A 20,661-nucleotide genomic window follows, 5' to 3' on the forward strand; every position below is an offset into this window, starting at 1 on the left:
AGTTTATTTATATAGCACATTTCATACACAATGGTAATTCAAAGTGCTTTACATAAAAGGAAGTAAAATAATCATAAAAAATAATCAACAATAAAACAAGGAATTTAAAAACTTTTAAAATTATTTAAAAATGGATTTAAAATGAATTTAAAACCATTAAAAATAGGAAATGATTATATATAAAATACAGTGCAATCAGTTCGGACGTAGCATAGTGCTCATTCAATAAATGCACAGCTAAACAGATTTTTAAAACAGAGTTTTGAGTCTAGATTTAAATGTGGCTAATGTTTTAGCACATCTGATCTCTTCTGGAAGCTGGTAAGCGGACTCCTCTTGTTTTGTGTGAACCCTTGGTATTTCTAACTGACTCGATCCTAATGATCTGATTAGGTTTATATTCAGTGAGCATATCTGCCATGTATTTAGGTCCTAGGCCACTGAGTGATTTATAAACGAGTAAAAGTACTTTAAAATCAATCCTAAATATAACTGGAAGCCAGTGTAAGGACCTGAGGACTGGTGTGATATGCTCAGATTTTCTGGTTCTTGTCAGAATCCTGGCAGCAGCGTTCTGGATGAGCTGCAGCTGTCTAATGGTCTTCTTGGGAAGGCCGGTGAGGAGACCATTACAATAGTCCACCTTGCTGGTAATAAAGGCATGAACAAGTTCCTCCAAGTCTTGACTGGAAACAAAACATCTCATTCTTGCAATGATTTTGAGATGATAGTATGCTGATTTAGTTACTGCTTTGACATGACTACTGAAACTAAGGTCTGTCTCCAGAATCACACCAAGATTCTTGACTTGATTTTTAGTTGTTTGACCCCTAGAGTCAAGGTATGGATTCACCTTGAGAACTTTCTTCCAAGTTTCCAAATGCAATGACTTCAGTTTTCTCCTTGTTTAACTGAAGAAAATTTAGGCACATCCAACTGTTAATTTCATCAATGCATTGGCAGAGGGAGTCAATGGGGCTGTAGTCATTTGGAGATAAGGCTAGGTAAATCTGGGTATCATCAGCATAGCTGTGATAGGCAATTTGGTTCATTCTCATTATTTGACTTAGTGGGAGCATATTCAGGTTAAACAAGAGCGGTGCAAGAATTGAGCCTTGTGGGACTCCGCATGTCATAGACGTCCACTTAGACTTATGCTCTCCTATACTCGCATAATAACCTCTCCCTTCTAAGTATGACCTGAACCATTTGATGATTACCATCCCAGAAAGCCCGACCCAGTTTTCTAGTCTCTCTACAAGAATGTTATGATCAACAGTGTCAAACGCAGCACTAAGATCAGTACCTCTAAGTAGTACCAGCACTGATATTTTGCCAGAATCAGAATTAAAGCGAATATCATTTATTATCTTAATGAGTGTGGTCTCTGTGCTGTGATGCGGTCGGACACCAGATTGAAAATTGTCCAGGTATCCATTTGAGTTTAAGTAGTTGTTCAGCTGATTAAAAATGACATTTTCAATAATCTTGCCTATAAAAGGAAGATTTGATATTGGTCTATAGTTGCTTAATATGGTCAAGATTACTATTTTTCAGAAGGGGCTTAACAACTGCAGTTTTCAGGAATTTTGGAAAAGAAAGAATTGAGGCGTTCACCACTTCTTAGAGATCTGCTTCTAAACAGTTAAGCACACTTTTGAAAAAAGATGTGGGAAGTGTGTCAAGATAGCAGGTTGACGATTTAAGGTGCTGTACTATTTCTTCCAAAATTTTGCTGTCAATTGCTTAAAAAACAGACATAGTAACTTATTTTTGAAATTGCGGTCGAACCTGTCTGACCTCTGCATAACTTGAGAATGTGCTAATCGCCTTTCTGATATTATTGATCTTCTCAGAAAAGAAGGAAGCAACTCATTGCATTTGCTGTCTGAGAGCATTTCACTGGGACTTGGGGGGGGTTTGTCAGTCTCTCAATAGTAGTAAAAAGAGTGCGAGTGTTGTTTAAGTTACTGTGTATAAGGTTTGAGAAGATGGTCTGTCTAGCTGTGGCTAGTTTCACATTGAAAGCATGAAGGTTAAATCACACAAATCACACAATTTGTGTAAATCACACAATCAGGATAAATCTGGTGATGTGTTCATTACACAGGGGTGTGGCACTTACCTCTCTGTTGCTCATAGCAGCTTGATCCAAAGTCGACCACTTTGATGTTTCCTTGTCCCCTCTGGGACAGGAGAATGTTCTCCTATTAAGACAAAAATAAAGGATTACAGGTGTTTTGTCAAAATGGTAATTTTACTGGTGAATGCATTTTTCAATTTTCAGCATCATTACTCCAGTCTTCAGTGTCACATGATCACATGAAATCATTCTAATATGCTGATTTGGTGCTCAAGAAACAGTTGTGCAGCTTAATATTTTTGTGGAAACTGTGATACATTTTTTTCAGGATTCTTTGATGAACAGAAAGTCCAAAAGAACAGCATTTATTTGAAAGTGAACATTAAAAACTTTCTTTTGTAACATAAATGTCTTCACTGTCACTTTTAATCAATTAAATGCGTGCTTGATGAATAAAAGTATTCATTTTTATTGCAGTATTTAAATTTAGCATTTAATTTTGGGGTGTTTCACACTTTACAGACTTCAGTTTACCGGTTTAAGGTCACAGTGGATGATCTTCTCTTTGTGCAGCATCTGGAGGCACTTGAGCAGTGCATGAGCAAAACGCCGAATCAACCCCAGACTGAAGCCCTGGAAGTTGTTCTTCTTAATAAGCTCGTAGAGGTTCGCTCTATATGGAGACAAGAGGTACAATTAACATGTAGCTATCTGTGACAATGTTACAGGATAATGTTAATGGCTAATACCTTGTGAAGTATATATAGATATGGACTTGACTATGGCAGTATGCCATTTATCTAAATTCCTCTAGAGGGCAGCACAGTCATTTTTGGCACTACTTCACTCTGAAATTTGGACAAACACATCCATTGTCACTCAACAGCCTCCTGTCTTTAAGCACATCCATAAAAACTAAATCTCACTATTAGTGTGTTAACCGCTAAGCATTATGCTAAAGAGCCCTTTGAGAGGGAACTCATGAAACTCATTATCTTTGGCAGTAGGGAGGACTAAAACAGCAGCTGTGAACAGCCTGATGTAATCGGAGACTTCACACCATGAGTGGGCAAGGAAAGAGATAGGGGCCTAATCAAGGCATTAACTAAAGGATTCTGTGACTGTAACCAAAGACGGGGGGGACGCATCTGATGTCCTCTAAAGGTCAGGCTGCCAGAGATGAAGCTGCTTTTCCTGCAAAGTGACTTAATTGATCACTTTACCCAGAGCCCTAAAGGTCTTCACCAGGAAACGCTCACTTCACACCTAAATATGGCAACCGTCGGGACAAACCACCACCCCGGGCTAATGTGACATCTAACTAATAAATCATAACTAATATGATGATCTGCAACAACAAAACATAATTTTTTACCTGTTTTACCTTGGCTATGTGGTCTACTGGAAAACTTAAAGCCAACATGAAATCAAAATGGAATAATAAATATCTAAAAAATATATTTAAAATTAATTACAGTACTTTATAAAATTAATTGTATATATTTTTAGTTGAATATCCCATTTCACTCATAAAAATGGTAGTAAAATGGCTTTATATTTACTTTAAATAGATGTCTATAATAAGCTGTAGTTACAGGGAAGTATTCTATTTAAGTCCAGTACGTGACTCCCATGTTTAACACGTGTAACTATACAGATTTAATACTATCAATTGAAATAGATTATGTGTCCATCTAAATGATTCCAGTATTTTCCACCCACCCCAGCAGCTCGAAGGAGATGCACAGGTGGTTGCGGAAGTAGAAGTACTCCTTCATGTGAATGACATTGTGGCAGTTATCTCGGTCTCTTCTTCGCACGGCATCTAGGATCTTCAGTTCTACAAGAGCCTGATGATGGAACCTGAAGGTCAAAAGAAAAAAAGCTTACCAATTATTATTAACTTTATCAATATGCAGAATATTATTACTATTTTTCCCAGTGTGACAGTGTTTCTACAGTGACACCGCATAGGATTTTCAAAAAAGTTGTTTGGACTACAGTTCTGTCATGACAACTCTCTGAGTGTTTAGCATGGTAATGGACATGACAATGTTAATGTATTTGGTCTTGGCAGAATAGATCTGCATCGCTGTTGCTGCGGCAAAGCAAATACAGAGACTTGCTACTGCAAATACATCCACAGACATGTTGCTGTGAGCATGTAAGAAATATTGCTGCTGCACATATAACATATATAAAATAACCCCCATAACATATATGAAATCACCCCGTAGCAGATCTATACAGGTGGAGCTGGGGAAGGTGGAGGGTTTCTGAAGTGCGCTGCAACTGCTACAGCAAGTACTAGCCGTGTATTTGAATGTTGAGCAGCGAGCTCATCATGTGAATGATGATGTCATTATGTCAGATTGAGTTAGAACCTGTCGGACTGCTCCATCTAGAGTTTCATGACAGAAATTCGGATATACGAAATACGGCCACCATTTTAGATGCTAAGGCATTACATTTGAAAACGCCATTTTTGTTTCATTTTCGCAGGACAAAAACATTATCTCAGTGTTGAAAGAAGGCAAAAACACACAGAAAATGATGCATTTTAAAATGTATTTGGATTACTGTAGACAGCTTGGACTTTCTAGCAAATTTTTTAATGCAAATATTGTATATTATATAAACCTAAAAATACTTCTGAAAGCAAATTCAGAGCAGCTATTCAGTTTTCAGCAATGAGCTTTGCATTTTGAGAGGGTTTAAAAGCATCAGTCAAAGCAGGTGAAATGGCAGTTGAAGGGCATGAGATCAGTTCTGCCCAGACATGTAATACGATACACAACAGACACCTTTTAACACCTTTCAGTGCATCAAGTCCAGTGTAAGCTATGACCCAGTTAAGCGCTGATTAAAGACCTTTTGATGGCCTTATGAAGGGAAAAGTGTGAAAAAGGCTTACTTTAGTAAGGCAGTAGTCTTTAATATTGTGTATATTTTCATTGCTATTTCTAATGGGGACAGTGAAACATTTAGCTAAAGTCTAGCTTCTTTAAGTTTAACTTAATATTATATTAATAAAAGAAGTGTAATTATTTTTAATTAATATCAATTCAATTGTAATAATTTTGATATGGTGAGACAACAGCATTCCTATGATACTAACGGTAGAAATTTTTATATTTGTCCATGTAAATGTACAAGTTTGGTGGGAAAAAATAAGTTTTTATATACTGGGGCTATTGCATGGAATAACTTACCAGTATCAATAAAAGGAGTAAAATATTTTTGGAGTTTTAAAAGATCGGTAAAAAGATGGCTGTTTGGTGATGATAGTTAGCTTGTTTTGTGGTGTTTTATTGTCAATAGTGATTGTATTTGTTTAAATTATGAATTAACTTTACTATTTTTTTAGTAGTATTTGATTAGGAGATACTGTTGCTTTGTCCTTTCTGTACATAGCCTTACTCTTTATATTAACATTGAGGGCCGCAATGGAAATAAGCCAATGGCTTTATTGTGTTTTTATCCTTGACAGTTTTTTTAAGTGTATGGGATACTTGTATTTTGTATAATATTATATTATTATTTAGTTCACATATACATTTTGTCACAAAAGTTAGCTTGAAATCAAACAATAATGGACAGACCCCCTTGACAGTACCACCAAGGACCCCCTCGGGCCCGCTGACCCCAATTGTACCAAAGATTGCATGGAAATGAGAATGAACACATGGACTGGAGGTTCATTTTACCTCTTCTTATTCCGAATAACCTTGATGGCCACCATCTCATTTGTCTTGTGATCCAAACATTTCAAGACTTGGCCAAATGATCCTTTCCCAATCACCTCCAGGACTTCATAGCGATAGCCTATATGGTCATGCGGGACCTGCACAGAGTATTTAGAGGACAGGGTCAGCTGACAAACAGGTCAGCATAAATATTTCCGTCTCCTTTGCAGTGGCAGACTTCCTATCTCAATGGTAATATTGATATGCATAAATGTTTCTCATTTGTTTATATCTTAACACTCAGGCACATATTGGGACTGTCTAACATGTGACACTGTTTACATGTTTTGACTGCAAATGCCTGCTGTATGACTGTTTAAATCGTCAAGCCTGAAGGCATTCAGTCTAATGCCCAGTAATCCTGAGGAACGTCTTTCTGAAAAGGCACATTCATGGAAGATGGGGTGGGACATCAGACATGAGAGTCTGACAGCCTGTAGCCGAATTAGCCAGCCTCGTGCTGTAATGCAATTTCATCATTTATCGAGAAGTTGAAAATGAGGTCAGTATGTCACCCACTAAGCTGTTTACCAGTAGCCATAGAATGAATGTTAACTGAAATAAAATGAAATCTAAAAAAGAACTTGTAGCTACTGTAGCTGCCAAAGCAACATTTCTCATTTTCATTTAGTTAAAGTTAACTAACACCCTAAAATAACTAAAAGTAAAACCTGAAGTTAAATAAAATGTATAAAAACTATATAGACATATAAAAAAATTTAAAATAGAAAATAGAAAAACATACAACAAAATTACTTTAACTTTAAAATTAAAATGGAAAATATGAAAATAAAAACGAATTCAAAATATTAATAAAAACTATAATAGTATCTCACTAATACTAAAATAACACTGGCAGGCAAAAGTAATGTAATCACAGAAAGATATATGATATATCATATTTAACCTTTAAGTAGCTGCCATGCTCATCGTCATAGCCTGAATTCTGTGGGGATCCCCGGGAGCCCTCAATCTTCTTAGCGTCCAAACCCAGATACCAGATCTCAGAGTAGTCCATGATCTCCTCCTTCTCATATTCTGTTAGCTGGTTCTGGAAGTGCTTCAGTGCCGCTGTTTGGAAGATGAAGGAAGACATGCATAAATAGTGAACATACCAGTATATAATCCAATTAACCAGAGAGTAACCAGAGCATTAGCGAGGTCTAATTCTATTTTCAGGTGATTATTGCATTGGTTAAATTCTGAAATACATTAAACAAACAAAAATCCAGCACTTCATACTTGTTGGAGACATAGGCAGCCTCTGTCCCTCATATGTCCTGATCTTCTCAAATTTATTGATGATGCTCCTAGTTAAGGATTCGGAGAGGTTTTCCACAGATGAACCAAAGCGATTGGGAAACTGTGGCCTAGGTCTCTCCTCCTGTGTTACAAGAAATGGAAGTCAGAGTGGAAAAGGTCTTTATGTAGCCATTATATGAATTGTATATTCAAAAATATATTTTTTACTCACCCTCATTTCATTGCAAATACTACTGGGGGTTTTTTTCCTGTAAAAATCCCCCAAAAACTACAAAAGTGGTCCATACGGCTTGTGCACTATATTCCAAGTCTTTTGAAGCTATACCATAGGTTTGTGAGGAACAGACTTCAATTTTGGTCACTATTCTAGTAATTTAGACTATTTTATGGTATTTTCAGTGTTGGGAAGGTCATATAGGTTACACATTACAAGTTCCCCTATTTAAAATGTAATAAGTAGTGTAACAATTTAAGTTACTTTATTAATGTAACTGATCACATTTGAGTACATTTGATTTTTTAATTTCTAATGTTTTCAATTGTCAAACATTTAAAGGGCAGGCAGGGTTAACCTTACAGTAGTACTCAACACTGATTACTGTTACTTTGAGATTGTTCTGAGGTTAAATACAGATTTTAAATCATAGCAAGAAATAGTAAATATTAATACAAAAATATTTGTGATTGTTAACATTTACATAAGTAACTAATTTAGTTACACATTTTTTTCTCAGTAACTGTAACGGATTACAGTTACATTTATTTTGTAATTAAATTATGTAACGCCATTACATGTAACTAGTTACTCCCTAACACTGGGCATTTCTGATGGGCCATTTGTTATTTTTGGAGATTGATAGACATAATTACTGTTAACAGTTGTTATATGGAAAAAAATGTGCATTAAAAAAATATTTTGTGTTCTAGAGAAGTCATAGGAGACTGTATAGACATGAGAGTGAGTGATGATAACTGTGTTTTCATTTTCTGAGTGTTATCCCACCTGATTCCCTTGAGTGCTTTGCACCAGTTGTTTGACGATACTGGGTAAGGTTCCATTCGAATGCAGAAGTTTGCCATTGGTCACCAGAACTTGTTTGACTGGAGCTTCTAGCTGGGGCAAAGTACCAACTCCCGTCCCACACTTCTATAAAACAAAAGATACAATACTCTAAGCAGTGCTTGAAGTGGGCCGGTATGCAGTATTTTCAATATTTTAGTCTTTAGCGTACTGGCACTTTTTCATTCGTACTGGCCTTTCTGACATGTTGCCGGTACGGAGTTAAAGCGTCAGTGTCTGGGTGATTAGAAATGACACTATAAAGCACACTACCCAGGGTGTCATTTGAAACGAGTAAACTTCTTTAAAGTTCAAGGATCCAGTAAGGGAATGCATTAGTAATAAGTAATAATTTCAAAACTGCGCTAATGCAGAGAAAACATGGACGATTTCATCAGAGATGGCGGAGAGAATAGTGACTCGCCTCCAGATGGCAGTAAATTATTATTTTCAGCGTGTATTTGGCTTAAAAGCACTAGTATTTTATAATGAATGCCGGCTGGAGGTGTTTTAGATTATGCGCTGGTCGTGGTTTAGTTATTCAATATGGATCCTTATAGTAGCATGTACTGTACAGTCAGGTTAAGGCAGCAGGTTTAGTGGTCTTTTGGCATCTCCCTGTGGTCCTGTTTGGTATCGCAGCTTAACTGGTGCTTATTTATATAAAAAATGCTCTAAACAATTTTCTTTCTGCATTATATGCAGTACATACATTGGGAATTATGAAAATGTATTAATTTATTATGGGGAGGGGGGGTACCGGCACTTCTTTTTTTCTACTTCAAGCACTGACTCCAAGTACTGTTCAACATGAAAAACTCTACAAATCAGTAACAAGGGCCAAACGGTGGGAAAGATACGTGAGCTTCACACAAGGCTAGTGGCCAACGGCCCCAGTGAACCAGACCCCCTGCGTAGAGGATGGAATTTCAGAGGCACTTGAGACCGAGGTGGGGACAAAAGCAGCGATACGGCAGTCTTTAACAACCCACCCCATCAGAGGAACAAATACATGCTGTAAATCTTACATTTGGGGTGTAATAAGAGCGAATGATACAGATTGTCTCTACGCTGTTCCTTTTTTCAATATACTCTTATGGAAGGAGTAAAACGAAAGGTTCCCTCGCAATGAAACAAATGTAGGGCACTGCATAAGGGAGGGGCTCGTTCATAGCTTGCAGATTTTCCCCCATCTCATGGTTCAAAGCCAGTGCTCGACAAACTTCTGGGCTGAAAAAAGAGCAAGTGTGTCTATAGATAGATGCGATATTCAATATCATGTGTTCTGGAGATACTGCGGCTTCTGCCAACTTGATCATGACGCATAGAAACAGTAGCTAAATATAGCACCTGCAGAGACCTACAAGAATACAGTAGGCTGTGCGTAAACAACGTGCACCGTTAATGTACCACAGCTGTGCGTTCAAACCACAATCGAATCAACGCATTTCCACATTCAGAGGCACTATGCCAAGCACTTTATTATGAGCAGCAGTTAGCACCTGTGAAGAGATTGCTTTTAGTTAATGAGAACTGTTAGGGGGTCATTTCACACTCAACATTAAATATTTAACACAACACTTTCCATAGGTGCTTGGAGGAATCATCCGTTGTCATCTATATATAGCGGCATACAAAGGAAGAGCTTATTCACACATAAGCATCAGCCAAAAAAATGTTGAGTAATAGTGTTGGGAAGTCCAATTAATTTAGTGAATCAGTTTGTTTAGATGATTTGCTGATTTGTTTTTATTCATTACATAAAATAACTGCTCACTTAACTCTTTGCACAACACGTCTTGTAAATACTGCTATTTATTATTAAGTCTGTTACATTTTTTATGATAAATTGACTCAAGTGGCACAGAAATTACAGATGCTTCACCTTTAAGATATCTAGCATGTGTCACATGTTAGATGATTTATAATTTCAACATTTTATTATAATATTTAGTTGTGTATATTCATAATATTCAAGATTAGATGATGCCAACTGTAAAATATAATAATCAGACAACCAATTATCTGAACGTTGGAGGAACATGTTCTCCACAGTGTCTACAGTGTCTACAGTGATTCAAACAATTCGGTCCACCTGTGGAGTTGAGTCAGCTTAGGATCCTTGTTCGTAATGCCTGATCAAGTAAAAACACATAATATGTGAAAAAAACATTTGCATAGTATATAAGCTAGACTGTGCGTCCAGCAAGCAAAATGTTAGCTAAACAAAATAAAACAAAGAATGAGAAATTCTTAATGAAAAATACTTTTTTGCCCCACTGTATATACCATTCAGCAGTTTGAGTTTGGTGAGATTTTTTTTTAAAATAAGTCTCATATGCTCAACAAGGCTGCATTTATTTGATCAATAACTGTTTTTTATATTAATATGTTTTAATATGTAATTTATTCCTGTGATGCAAAGCTGAATTTTCAGCATTATTACTCCAGTCTTCAGTGTCACACGATCCTTTAGAAGTAATTCTAATATATTGTTGTTTTATATTTGAGTGGAAATATGATAAATTTTTTTCAGGATTCTTTGATGAGAAAAGTTCAAAAGAACAGCATTTATTTGAAATACATTTTTAAATTACAAGTCTTTACTGTAACATTTGAACAGTTTACTGCATTCTGAATAAAAGTATTAGTTTCTTTAAAGTATAAAGAATATACCAATCCCTATCCCAATCCTATAACAATCCCAAACTTTTGAATGGTAGTGTATATCATATAGCTATTTTGTAGGATTTCTAGTCAGGCATTATCCACGAAGAGTTCTTTCAGTCAATGAAATCGCTTTGTGTCCTAGACCGATTTGATTCAACAGGATTGTTCACAACACCCTGCACCCATCTCACAGTTTTCCTCCCAGACAGAATCAGTCTTACAGTAGAATGATTCACAAAGCCTTCGCGAATCAATACAAATGAATCATCACTGTTAAGTAACCTCTTATGTCTTTCTCTATGAATATAGTCTCACCTGTGAGTAGGTGCAGTTGGGTCCTATTTTTGTGTTCTCGGCCTGAGACCTGTGGGGGTGAGGGAAAGCCTCGGGTCTGGCTGACTGTGAAAGAGAGCGGAGGAAAGACGTCATGAGCGTGACGAGTGGGCGCACTCTCGCAACCCACATCCACAGTCTTACGTGTGGGATGCTGGCTATATAACTCCAGGATTCATCTCCGCTCGCTCCGTGTTATTCAACACAGCGGATGACTCATGTTCAGTACACCAAGGTTGCTTGTTTTTAATTCAAAAGCACGTTAATAGCATTTCAATGATGCCCACCACGTCACATGATGCAGTTTGACCTCATAATAGAGGGCAGTCGTGATTTGCAGACTGGTACTTCACACTTCACAGCAATCAGCTCCTAACTAATGTTCCACTTGAGCACGAATGCTGAGCGATCAAGTATATCAGGGGACCTGCGATGACTACAATCAGTCATGATTGCAGACATACGAGAAAACAGGCCCACATCCATCTTAATCAGGTGGAGCGTGCGTCAATAGTGCCAACAGACAGCATAAGGACGGATGAAAAGCTCCTGCTAAACTTAGAGCCTCTCGGGTGGTGGTGGTGGGGGGGTGAGATACAAAGAGAGGATATTGGCGGGCCTGTAGCAGAAGTCAAACAGATTGGCCAAGAAACATACAGACAACGGGATGATCTCGCCTGTATACACACCTTGGAGATTTATGTGGCTCTCACACCCTTAATCCACAGGGTGATTATTTACAGAGTCCAAGACATATGGGGGGGTGGGGTTCCAGTACATGGTTTGCTGTTCCGTACATGGGTTCCAGTGTGGCAGCAACAAAGAGATGCATTTTATTAAACAGGCAGTAAAAATTTGTTACACTTAGACTGCGGCCAGTCAGCTGTGCAATGTGAGCCCCGGGCTTTAAAAGACTCATTCAAATATTAACACCTTTGAGTTGCTATGTTCAGGACCAAGGGCTTTGTGTTACAATGTGGGTCAGTGTGCAATGCATGGGTGAGACAGATTCGCCAATAAAATGCAAGAGGATTGCGTTCATTCCCTGGGTGATTTGACATTTTTCTTATCTATATTGATTAGGGATGCACAAAATATTGGTACCACACCATTAAAAATGATTTGCTTTCGAAGTTGTAAATAAAGCAAAGATTATTGGAGTGCAACAAAATACTATTTCAGATTTTCTATTTCAAAATTTCACATTTAATTCAATGTGTTACTTACTGTTTCTTTGTATTAGTGAAATTTAGTAGCAATTTTTGAGCGATTTTTTTTAAATCAGCCAATATAAGATTTATCGGAATTGGTTAATACTGTATATTTAAATGTGCATGATAGTTTCTCATTTTTACATGTAGATTACTTTTGCAATCATTGAGCTTCAAGCTCACTTAGAGTTCATCTTTAAAAATATTAACAATTTAATTCTGTAAAATCTTATATTTAGTACATCTCAAAATGAATATAAATTTTTCATGCTTACATTTTAATGTTGCGATGGCTAAATTTGATTGTAGCATATAAAACATTTGATTTTCATTTTAATTATATTAAAACAAAATAGAATAGAATTTTAAAAATCATGAAAACAATTATTGGCCAGAATGTTTATATCAATGCATCCCTAAATTATATTCTTAAAAATAAAGGTTCTTTATTGGCATCTATGGTTAAACATGAAGCTTCTTTAACATTCATGGAAACTTTTCATTCCACAGAAAGTTCTTTATAATGGATAAAGGTTCTTTATATTGTTAAATTGTTCTTTGCACTAAGAAAAATGGATCTTATAAGAACAGATCACTGAAAGGTCCTTTGGGGAACTAAAAATGGTTATTCTGTTGCATCACTTTGAAAACACCCTTGTGGAACCTTTATTTTTAAAAGTCTACTGTGATCTAAACCAATGACTTTCACTCTACAATGAGCCCAATTTTATATTCCATATGCTATTTAAAAAAATTAATTGGTGTTTAAGCCCACCACCAATGGTTTACACATTTTGGTATCACATACACAGACAGACCAATAGAGGATTTGGGCCACCCCAATAAAGAAGAAACTATGATCATGAGTGAAGCCCAAACCACACCCCAAAAGGCTCAAATATACATCATATGCCTTTCTTAATACTCAAGACTCTTAATGCCTTTACTTGGAGCTCAGTACTAAATCATTTGCTGACAGTCACCTTAAAGGATGGTTCATACTTAGACACTGGCTTGAGGTTTTTTAAGCATCCTAAGCATCACATGTTCAGACCAAATATACTCATGGGGTGCAAGGGGTGCTTTTAACATCAATCTTTGACAGAACACAGACAATGCACTGTTGCCAGTGCATTTCATTAAACACAGCAGTGGGATAAATCGCAATGCTGGAGTGGCAGGATGAATAGAAGATTGGGACTCCTGCATAATTTATTGTAACCTTGCACTCTAAACGTTATAATCAATAAAACCGAAAATACACAGAACGGAATGCAATCAAATAGGCCTAGACTCTCGTGTTACTGTGAGTTCCGATTCTTAGAAGGCGAAGTGCAATGAAATCTGAGCAAATAACCAAATAAAACAATGTGAGGAAGTTCTTTATAGTCCCTTACAAAATTACCATGGTAACCACATTTTCTTCTTCTGAAAAGTATATATAGGCTTATAATTAGCTATATATTTTATACACAAATATAAACTATATATACATACACACACACTTTTCTTTTGATTACAGCGTTATATTTTAGCCCTATTATGATTATGGTTTCCGCCAAAATAAAGGTTTGCTAAAAAAAAAAGAAAAACTATATATAATAATTAACATGCATATAATTGAAATAAAAATAAATGAATCTCATTTAAAAACAATAATAATAATTTCCCGGTTAATTTCTTTTTAAGAACAGTGGAGACTGATACCAAGTTAACGCTATAACAGCAATAAACTGTATGAAATATCATTACGGTATTACATAAACTGTGCTTTCCATGATATGGCTACATTTTAAAAGGTGTACCAATAATATCTAATAAAACATACATGAATAAATTATTTCATATAGCCTACGATTGTAGGCTATACTGTTAAAACTTTTTTTTTTTCATAATAGCCTTATTAACTTCAGTACAACTACATTCAGATAAATATGCTGCAAATATAAGTTTTGAAGCTTTTAACAAGAGTAATCCTAAATGCATGCGGAGGAAGGTATAACTTGCTAATCATACATTACCTTGTTATTAATTTCAGGAAACATGTCGCTTTTTGACACGTGAATAATCACATCCACATCCAAGTCATAAGGCATGAGAAAGAAAGAACACGTTCGCTATTAAATCCAGCAGGAAACTTGCATGAGCATCTCAAGAATCCTGTAAGACACCGGAACCCGTTCTGACAGCACTGGAAAATAGCAGCGAGAACTTCGCGAAACGAAGTGTTTCCCGATGAGGCGGAGAGGGGTTGAAAAGCTTTCGTCAGCAGGAGATTAACGGAAAGAGGCAAGCTGTCTGTCTGCTCCACTTGACGTGTATGTCCCGAGATATGCCACCTGTTCAGGTTTTCCAGCCTGCTTGCACTCTATATAGATTTGTTCACGTGCGCTTACCTATCACTGAACCCATATTCCTTCCATCCTAACACACTGCATTTGTTTGCCAAGTCATGGCGCTCCTAAAGTGGTAATCCAGGACAGTTATGGCACAATGTCCAAATGTGCAGCTGCACAAGTTAGCCTCTAATAACACAACCGGCTTGCAGGCACGAGTTTTTAGTGTGTAGTCTACTTGCCGCGAGTGCCTCCGCTCACAATTTCCTCGCTTTGACACGAGCTTTGAGTATGCAACAGCACCGCCTTCGCCACTATCTGTTTACTGCTCTCTCTTTAAGTTTCCATCTGTCAACGAACGATGGGACCCCAATAAATAACGCCTATCAGTACATCGTCATTCCCAAAGCCATGTGTATTTCAAAATGACAGAAGAGCAGTGAGCGAGCCAAGAGCTTAAAAACGCCCCTCACTCGACCTTATTACCTCCGCGATTAATTGGGCTTTGATTTGAACAGGAGATCGTGTAGGCGAGTTGCATCAGTGAAAAAAAGTCAATTTTTACACCTAAAAATTAATAGTACTGTTGACAAATGTGTTTAGGTGAATAATTATGACTGAGCGGTGAAAATAAAGAGATTTTATTCTACATAAAGGTGGTCCCGCATTGTGGGGGCAGACATGTTGAGATCACACAACCAGCCAAATATATGGGACACTTTTGCACAAAACAAAACAACAACAATAATGAGTTATAAATGTGTGGGAATAGAATCAAATATTATTGGTAAATTAAATTTAATTAAGTGTTTAATTTTTTTTTTAATCAAAACATAATATAACAGAAAATAAGCACAGTTGTAATATTAGTAAAATACTGTATATGTTCAATATTAAACAATAGAACAATTACAAATAATATATTTTTTAAATCCTATCATTGAAGTGCAGAGTACTAACTTCATGTTGGGGTTCTGAGATGAGTTTTTAATAGCTTAACTGTTTTTAAGTTGGCATGGCATCTTGGTGCCAGGCATTGGCACAAAATATCAGGCTGCATGTTTCCATAGACCAACCAATTAAAAAATCTCACAGTGGGAAAGTGAGAATGTGTGAAGAGCCCCTAAGTCTGCCTACGACAGATACATCTTTATTGGAAAAATTGATTGCTGTGAGCTATAGTGATATATTTATGTTTAATGAAATATATAAAAATCAATATCTTTTTAAACCATTTGTAATGTCTATTGAATTTTTATCAGATGGCCATCAAAAGTCTATTTTACTGGAGACAGTTTGACTTATTCTAGCTATACAAAACACTTCAAGCCTTCATAAATGGCAAATATAGAAGGTAGCAAGTTGACACTTTTTTTCACACCTATTCCCTATAGACTAGCTCTGCTCACATGTAACAAGCATGGCAGAGGCGGAAGCTTTTCACTGTATCTGATACAACCTGTGTCTACTAAATTTAGTCCTAAGAAAAATAGTGATTGTAGTTCTGAAAATCAGTGATAGGATGGAGAAAAAAGGAGGGCATTTAGTTTTAGCATAACCAAACCACAGTGCATGGCATTTGGATTGGATTTGAACATACTGTACATAGTGAGTGCCTCTATAAATACCTTCTATAGCTAAAGAGTATTTTTGAAATCTAAATGCGAATCTAAATGCATTGAATATGGATTAATGTTTAAAGACTAAGTTCATTCTGACATTATTTATTCAATCTCATGTCTTTCCAAACACATATTCTGCTGTTTTTTCATTGTCAAAATAGAATTTTGAAGGATAATTTTCTAATAGATCCATACAACTACACTTCATCCCCTGCAAAATATAAAAACACTAAAAAAGCAGACCATAGTAAAGTTGAAAGAAAGACATGAGATCGAGTAAATAATGACAATGTTAGTTTTTAGGTGAACTTTTTTATGCTGTAACCAATTATTACATTGAGCGCGCAAACTAGACTGTCTACAAAAGACAGAGATAGATCAGTAGAGAGACAAAGGTGTGGGACAAAAGAACAAACACTCTCACTGTGGTGGGAGGAGGGAACGAGGCCTGATTATGATTAGTATTTATGTTACATAACACAGAGGCACTCTAGTAATCATGGTGAGCTATGGGGATGAACTGTTCCTGATGGAGTGCTCATTCAGCACAATGGAGCTCAGAGCATGACACCTCTTTCCCAGCCCAATCCTCAGCAGCCTGCCAGCATCTCTGGTCCATCCCATTCAAGGCTCCTTTATTAAGAAACTAACAGCTCTGCATGACTGAAACCAGTCATGGAAACGTGTGAGGTAAATACCAACACTCACACAATCGCTGCTGTGGATGTAGTAATGATTAAAAGGTGATAGACTGCTTATTTACATTCTCTAATCAGCCATTTAATAAATTATTTTATTAGCATAAGTATTTAATTAATGACTATGAAGGCCTTATACAGCAGCACAGGGAAATGCTAGAGAGAACTGATCAGGTTTTTTGAACAAGGCTGAGTCAGGAATCATTTGATCATCTCAAAACTTTGATCCAAAATGCTTGTCTTGTCTGAGATTCACCTGAAAATGAAAACTCTGTTATCATCAACTCCCATTAATGTTGAAAATATGTAGCCTTTTTTCATGGAACATAAAAGTAGTTAGAATTAGTCTAGAAGTTGCAGACTTTCCAGACTGCTCCATATGAAAGTTTATGGATGACTGCAGCTGTCAAGCCCTATGACTCATGCACTAAATATAAATATGTTATGGTCAGGGATGGGCAGTATTTGAAATACAAAATACTATTTTGTTTTTAAATACCTTTTTAAATACATTTAATCTTAGTATTTTCAAAATATATAGGTACTTCGCCTATCAACCTAATTAGACTGCTGGCAGGGATGGGCAGTATTTCAAATACATGTATTTGAAATACAATTTTGTATTTTGTATTTAAATACCTATGAAAAAGTCAAATGTATTTTGTATTTAAATACATTTAATCTTAGTATTTTTGTATACTTGTTGATCCAGGAAATCAGCAGTCTAATTAAGAGGTTGATTGGCAAAAAGTATTTTTGTATTTTGAAAATACAAAAATACTAAGCTTAAATGTATTTAAATACAAAATAGTATTTTGTATTTCAAATGCATGTATTTGAAATACTGCCCATCCCTGCTTAGGGCAGTACCCCTAAAAGGTGTATGATAGTACCTTTTATTCAAGTATTTTTGTATTTTGAATAGTATTTTGTATTTCAAATGCATGTATTTGAAATACTGCCCATCCCTGGTTATGGCTCTTTTCTGGAGCTTGACACACTCAATAATGTGGTAAAATGTGTGTGTTTCAATAAAATGGGTACAACAGCTTGGGGCATCAATGAACCATAATTTTTTACCCCTAGAAGGCTAATAGAAGTACCTATGTACAAGGTACATATTACTACTATAAGGTACTATCATACACCTTTTAGGGGTACTGCTCTAAGCAGGGATGGGCAGTATTTAAAATACATGCATTTAAAATACAAAATACATTTAAGCTTAGTATTTTTGTATTTTCAAAATACAAAAATACTTTTTGCCAATCAACCTCTTAATTAGACTGCTGATTTCCTGGATTAACAAGTATACAAAAATACTAAATACAAAAATACTAAGATTAAATGTATTTAAATGCAAAAAGGTATTTAAAAACAAAATAGTATTTTGTATTTAAAATACTGCCCATCCCTGGCCCTAAGTGACAAGTTGTTGTACCCCTTAGGGATGGGTTCTCAACCCTGGCCCTCAAGGTCCACTTCCCTGCAGAGTTGAGCTCCAACCGTAATAAAACACACCTGAACAAGCTAATCAAGGTCTTCAGGATCACTAGAAAGTTAAAGGCCGGTGAGTTTGATCAAGGCTGGCTCTAAACTCTGCAGGAAAGTGGACCTCGAGGGCCAGAGTTGAGGACCCCTGCCCTAAGGGTTCAATTTTTGCACACTTTTTCTCACAAAGTGCAGCCACTTGTCACCAGCCTCTCTATGTAATAGAGCAGGACGGATATTTTGCTAGGTAATACCTTTTATGCATTGTGAAGAAAAACATGAATGTGTTTTGAGAGCATTCTATTTAGCATCTATTTAGCATCTATTTAAGCAACAGGTAATTAGACCTAGTTGTTCACAACAGGCTGTAAACCATTATAGAGGTTTCCACACTCAATGTGAAGCTTATCTGACTTGTAAACTAAAGAGAAATGATCACTTTGCATTTGAAATATCACATCTGCAGAACACGAATCAGAACACAGAATTAAAAGGACAAAATCTGGAATGTGAACAAAGCCTTTTCGAAAACATCTACTGTTACAAATGCACTAAACAAACTGAAATGCAATCTAGCTGATCTACAGTTGTAGGTACACTTATCCATGATTCATTAGCACTACTACAGGGGGTGGACATTTTAGGAGACGGCACATTCTGCCGGCAGAACTCCATAAATCTTTACCTCAGGTTGAACTATCCTGTTCCTCTGACTCTGTCGGGAGCCCCAGCAGTTCTGGAAGATCTCAAAGCCACAGCAAGATGGTGTGGTTCCTTCTCCACCCATGACAGGGTCTCCCCATACTGCAGTAACCATAGGCCTCGGTCCCACTACGTCATGTCCACTTGCTGGTAGGAGCCCTGGAGTTAACCACAACTTCTTTGGTCTTCGATGATCTAGAGCTCCACAGTCCAGAATGAACAATCCAAAGGGATCCCCTTCTTTCAGACTTCTTCAGACATGTGCTTGTGCAAAGATGCACAATCTCTGGATCTGGAATCGAAGAAGATGTTGTCGCACTCGCCTCTCTGCTCTGGATCTAAGAGTCTGTTTCACGTGCCATCTCCACATCTCTGTTGTGTTGGAGATGTGTGCTGCAGGAGATGTGTGCTGTAAGCAGGGATAAATGGGTGGCTATGTGGGGTGCTCAGGGAGAGCTTGGTGACGTGTGGACGAGACTCCACAAGGGAGCCATCCTGAGCCGGAGGCTGAGCAGTGGGGGCTCTCAGTGCCATCTTCCTCTATGGGAAGCATCAGGGTCCCTGACAGTGGAGCTCCACTCAGGGGCAGCATAAGCGACTTCTGTTGGGACTTCTGGTAACTCCTCCCTCCCAGAGGCTGTCTCCTGGAGACAGAGCCGGAGATATTTCCTCCCCTCCACCGCTCACATTCCCCCAGGACGCTGACAAACAGCAGTGAAGTGCAGAGAGGAAATCTTATCTCCCGGCATGCACACATAGGCTTTGGTTTCTCCTTCTCCAGCACGGAGACAGTGGGAAAACTAGCCCTTCCCTTCATAGTGATACCTCCGCCATTTGCCTCCATAGAGGATAATATTTCTGACTTTTTCATCCATGGGGGCTTGGGGTCTAATGTGTATACCCACATCTCTCAGCGCCACTTAGGAGAGAACAAATTGGATCTTGTGCACCTGCCATCAGCTGAGAATGGGAATGTGTTTACCAACTTTGTGTTTACATTGTAACTGACATTTGGAAGACCTTAAACATATCACTTTAATTGTGTCAATCAATGGTTATGTAACAAATGTGTTGCCTTAATTACATGGCCACTGGGGTTTTCAATGTGAGGTGGACGTGTTACAATCTACTATGACATTACAGGTCTTCTGGCAATAAAAGAGTTTTAAAATAGAACAGCTTGGAACTGTCATTAAAACTTTGCCTCTTCTATCAAATTTCTCCAGAGGTAACAGAGTAATTTGGATTAAGATCAGTTCTTGTAAAGTATTTTAATCCAATACCCCACAGTTGTCCAAATCTGCCCCTGATGGGCCACCATTCTGCAAAGTTTAACTCCAACACACCTGCCTTAAAGTTAAAGCTATCCTGAAGACCTTGATTAGCTGGTTCATGTGTGTTTTATTAGGGTTAGAGCTAAACTCTGCAGGACAGTGGCTCTCCAAG

The 20,661-nt window shown here is 37.2% G+C and overlaps 1 protein-coding gene across 2 annotated transcripts in view; it reads right to left on the minus strand.

The window, feature by feature from the left end:
- Nucleotides 1–15,150, minus strand: part of dyrk4 (dual-specificity tyrosine-(Y)-phosphorylation regulated kinase 4) — a 21,811-nt gene extending 6,661 nt beyond the window's left edge. Inside the window, exons 1-9 of one of the 2 annotated variants that reach the window (XM_016259048.1) lie at nt 14,388–15,149; nt 11,138–11,221; nt 8,096–8,239; nt 7,072–7,213; nt 6,737–6,900; nt 5,791–5,927; nt 3,806–3,946; nt 2,618–2,756; nt 2,126–2,207 (exon numbers count right to left, since the gene is read on the minus strand). In XM_016259048.1, the coding sequence (XP_016114534.1) occupies nt 2,126–2,207; nt 2,618–2,756; nt 3,806–3,946; nt 5,791–5,927; nt 6,737–6,900; nt 7,072–7,213; nt 8,096–8,239; nt 11,138–11,221; nt 14,388–14,462 (1,108 nt within the window). In that variant the 5' untranslated portion in view covers nt 14,463–15,149. Of the gene's footprint in view, nt 1–2,125; nt 2,208–2,617; nt 2,757–3,805; nt 3,947–5,790; nt 5,928–6,736; nt 6,901–7,071; nt 7,214–8,095; nt 8,240–11,137; nt 11,222–14,387 lie in introns of both variants that reach the window. The other variant, XM_016259059.1, reaches the window with a different exon arrangement.
- Between the last annotated feature and the right edge of the window lie 5,511 nt (nt 15,151–20,661).

Source organism: Sinocyclocheilus grahami, unplaced genomic scaffold (assembly GCF_001515645.1).
Source record: "Sinocyclocheilus grahami isolate Dianchi unplaced genomic scaffold, SAMN03320097.WGS_v1.1 scaffold30.1, whole genome shotgun sequence".
Classification (NCBI taxonomy): Eukaryota; Metazoa; Chordata; class Actinopteri; order Cypriniformes; family Cyprinidae; genus Sinocyclocheilus; species Sinocyclocheilus grahami.